The sequence below is a fragment of the Bactrocera tryoni genome, unplaced genomic scaffold (assembly GCF_016617805.1).
Source record: "Bactrocera tryoni isolate S06 unplaced genomic scaffold, CSIRO_BtryS06_freeze2 scaffold_7, whole genome shotgun sequence".
Lineage (NCBI taxonomy): Eukaryota > Metazoa > Arthropoda > Insecta > Diptera > Tephritidae > Bactrocera > Bactrocera tryoni.
Genome location: NW_024396366.1, coordinates 21,349,806 through 21,354,315, shown reverse-complemented (window position 1 = coordinate 21,354,315; position 4,510 = coordinate 21,349,806). Strand labels below are relative to the sequence as shown.

The following is a 4,510-nucleotide window of genomic DNA, read 5'->3' as shown; positions in this document are numbered from 1 at the left end:
AGTTTTTAAAGCAAAATAATCGATTTTAAAATAAGTTCTGCTATTCAGGAAATGGACTTTATTGAAGGTATTTTCTTATTAAATAATCCGAATTTTAAGGGTTCAAAAAATTCTTTGTATCAAATTTGCAGACATCTTGCGCCCTGAAGAGTGTCATAATGCAATGGATGAAGTACTAGATGAACTGCTAGAGGACATAACTTTAATCATCTGTAGTAGACGGGGAGATGAACTACATATTCCAAAATCTATTCATTGGCGAGAAAATGTTCTGTGTTGCTTTGACGATGGAAGATTTTTACAAATGCTGCGCGTCAGTAAATGACAATTCGCTCATCTCCTAGAAATATTTTCTAATGATATGAACTTTACAAATTCAAGTTTACAAATACCTGTAGATTTGCAACTCGCAATCGTATTGCTCCGATTAGGTTCATCGGGTGAAAGTGCTTCTATACGTAAAATCGCTACAACTTTTGGTGTGGGAAAAAGAGTTTTTTCGGCAATTTTGAATAAACTACCCCAATTCATTCATTGGCCTGGACCGGCAGAGCGCCGGGAACTTGTTTTCCAAACATTCTGCGAATTACCATATTGCATTGGTTACATTGACGGTAGCGAGATTAAACTGGCCGAAAAGCCGAATAAAAATCATGAGGTGTATTTTTCTCGGCAACGAATGTTCTATATCAAATTGCAAGTCGTATGTGACCATAAGTTACGCATATTACATGCAGAAGTGGGCAATCCCGGAAGCTACCACGATTCTAAAGTGTTTAGGAAATCTCATATTGGAAGAAACACAACTAGCTTATTTAGTGGAGAAGAGTGGAGTGCAGGGGATTCTGCGTATAAGTTGACAAAACATTTAATAACACCATACCGAAGCAATTCTTCTTTAGCAGACTCTGAAAGACAAGCTAAATTCAACAAAATACATAGCCAGTATCGTGTTAGAGTCGAAAATTGTTTCGGTATTCTTAAAGAAAAGTTTTGTAGTTTGAAACAAATGCGGATAAAAATAAAAGACCGTGAAAGTCAAACATTTTTTAATAAATGGGTACTTGTCTGCTGTGTCCTGCACAACATACTCTTGGAAGGACGAGATTCTTCACACTTTGAAAGGCAAAGTGTCGAAGCCCATGGATGCCAATATGATGGAGATGCTATTGTTGCACCTACCCCCGAACTAAAAAGACAAGCACTATACAATTTAATTTTTCAATAAAAATTCATATTTTTGTTTTAATAACAAGTAAGAAAAGTATTTATTTATTTATTGGTTGTTTATATTATCATTTTTATACTTCATTTCAATTTCTAATTTCCTTATTCTTTCATTCTGCTCCAACTCCATTTTTTTGAGTTCGAAATCGTTTTCGATCTTCTTCTTTTCATTTTCAAGTTTGTTTGCTTCAACTTGCTTCATCCAATTGAATTTTTCTATTTCAAATTGAAGCTGTTTTTCCCGAAAGCTCATTCTTTCAGCTTCTAATGTTGCCAGTTTGTCAATGGCAGTGTTTTGATGTTTGGCCTTAATTTTTTTACAAACGGGCTGGCCGCAGATGAGCCAGATGCCAATAGAGATGTGTCATTTTCTTCCTCCGCTTCGGGTTCGGGCTCTTCCAAATCATGCACAACATTTTCCATAGAGTCGAGTTCCATTGCAAAGGAACTCATTACCACCACCTCAGCTTCCCTCTCCGTAGCAAAAATGTCCGCTAATTGTTTGTAATGCGGACAACTTTTAAGCACTTTATCTGTAATAAAGCAAATCAATTTAATTCCAAAGATGATATTAAAATATATATAAAATCTACCCATCACAGTCAGCTCCACATCGCCATCCTCTACTCCAGCGCCCGTGGAATTTAGCCAGTGTTCTGCCGATTTCATTTGGCTTTTTAAATAGCGGATCTTACATTTTAAGATGTTCCACGTTGCTTCAATTTTTTGTCACTGCAAGCAACTTACTATAATAAATTTTCGCTGTTGGTTTCTGAAATTAAAGGAGATGTGATTAAATTAAAATACATAAATAACTAATGTGTCGAAAACTAACCTCGACGTTTCGGTGATCCTGCATATAGGACAGCACGGCTTTGATTTCGGCTTCTGTCCATTTTTTCACCTCCGTTTCTCGCCGGCGCTTTCGTATTTCTGTAGACACTAAAATTATAGTATAAATAAATGACAAAATTGTATATTTGTTTTGCACTTTATCTTTTACTTACTTTGATGATTTTTGTTGATTTTCGTTGATTTTTGCAGATTTTTGATTAATGTTGATGCTTTTGGATGCTTTTTATTCTGATTTTAATTTGCCGATTGTAAACAAAAAACAGCTGTTAATAGCAGATTTTCCAATAAGAAAATCTAAACGGAAATGCCATTCGCTTAGTCTTATTTATTTTTTGTGCTGCTATTTAGTAAAATTGCAACGACTTTCTAACACTGGAAATAAGCAAATAACCACATAATTTGTAAACAAGGGCCTAGGTTTGTCAACTTTTGTTATTTTGTCATACCTCATTTTGCTGTTGTTCACCGCATTTTGTTGTTGTTCACATAACCACATAACCCGATAACCAGCTTATCGTGAACAGCCTAACTATATTTACAAAAATATTTATAGTATAGTATATTATGTAAAAATCAAATTAAATTATTAAATATGCAAATAATATTATTATGCATGCATTCATACAAAATATCATCTCAATCATATCATCATAATCATAATTATTTTTACATGTCAATATGCAATTTCTGTGGGCAAAACACAAAAGCAAACATACATACATATGTATTTGCATACGTATCACATACAAGCGATCCTCTGGCTGAAAGCTAGTATGAAGCATGAAAATATCACAATGCTGTTGGCAGTATCATTAGGACAGTGGTCAGCATTTCTTAGCACAATTGTGCAAACTAACTTCACACGTACGCTTACGCTCTGTCGTTCAGTCGTTGTCGAGCCAGCAACGAATTAGCATCACGTAAGATTATAGCGCAAAACCAAATATGTCCTGCGAGAAATATTTTATGATCCTAAATGCCTTTGGTGCCATGCAATGCCTTTTATGTTCCAAGTCTTTTAAAGATAATAGGGAATAATATCCTTAAAAGACATTTTGTTAATTTTCATTATACTAATAATTATTTATAAAATTTGCTTAAATTTAATTCCAATTTCTCACTGGGCTACTTTTTTTTTCGTGCTCACCAACACAGTGACAGATCCTCTCATGCCGACCACTGCTTTAGGAGCATGCATACATATTAGACTTCTGCATGAATGTACCCATATCTAGCTTAACAAACCTGTACAGTAGTGTAGTGTTCTTAAAAATACTGCACTCATTCTTTGCTGTACAGCAGTGGTCGGCATGAGAGGATCTGTCACTGTGTTGGTGAGCACGAAAAGAAGTAGCCCAGTGAGAAATTGGAATTAAATTTAAGCATCTAATCTAAATAACACTGTGGAACATTTTTGAGATTATTGTCTGGGGGTGAGAAATTCCAAGTCAGGGTGATGGTACTAGGTCGGTATAGTATTTTTTTTTTGTTTATGTTAAACTACGTTTTTGCAAAATGTTACAACTAAGCGAAAAAACATCAAGATAAGGAAAAAATGTAAAAGGTCATAAAAAAAATTGACACATACGAACGTCAAACCCTTTGAGGGTTTTACTATACTGACCATCACCCTGACTTGGAATTTCTCACCCCCCAGGTTAGCTGTTGTACTGTGTAATTAATAGTATAATGAAAATTAACAAAATGTCTTTTAAGGATATATTCCCTATTATCTTTAAAAGACTTGGAACATAAAAGGCATTGCTTGGCACCAATTGCATTTATAATCATAAAATATTTCTTGCAGGGCATATTTGGTTTTGCGCTATAGTCTTACGTCATGTTAATTCGTTGCTGGCTCGACAACGACTGAACGATAGAGCGTAAGCGTACGTGTGAAGTTAGTTTGCACAATTGTGCTAAGAAATGCCGACCATTAAGCCGGATTCATCGTTCTTGTCCGGACAACTTTTGTTGGAAATTTTACACGTTCTTTTCCCACTTTGTCTCAGTGAGAGCGTAACCAAAATGTGCTGAACTCTCTTTGTTCGAATCAATTTGATTTTGATTTTCTGTCCGGACAACTTGATGATCAGGACTGCCATTACTCATGTTTTTGTAATTTTCAGCTAAATTGGATGTACGATTTGGAATAAAAACTACAAATTTACATGTAGGCAACCATGTAAACCATTGTCAGCTGTTGTCATCTTTCATCAAAAGTTCGCAATGTCTTCGCCGGCTGGACAAAGTAATTAAAATTTATTACAATTTATTAAGCATTTAATTAAAGTCAATCGTTTTCAGATTTTGCGTTGCTCAAAAATCTTTTTTCAGAAGTGCAAAAGGAAAAGTACACCTTCTTGTATGATCTCAGCCAAAAAGAGTACAAAAATAATAAGCTTAAGCAAATAGCTTGGGGTGAAAT

General features: G+C 34.9%; 1 protein-coding gene across 1 annotated transcript; it reads right to left on the bottom strand.

Annotated features, from left to right (window-relative positions):
- Positions 1 to 1,303: 1,303 nt before the first annotated feature.
- On the bottom strand, positions 1,304 to 1,896 carry LOC120781847. The gene is made up of 2 exons (XM_040114065.1): positions 1,821 to 1,896; positions 1,304 to 1,760 (listed from the first exon to the last, which is right to left on the bottom strand). Exons 1-2 carry the CDS (start codon positions 1,894 to 1,896, stop codon positions 1,492 to 1,494), a joined length of 345 nt encoding a protein of 114 aa, XP_039969999.1. The 3' UTR covers positions 1,304 to 1,491.
- Between the last annotated feature and the right edge of the window lie 2,614 nt (positions 1,897 to 4,510).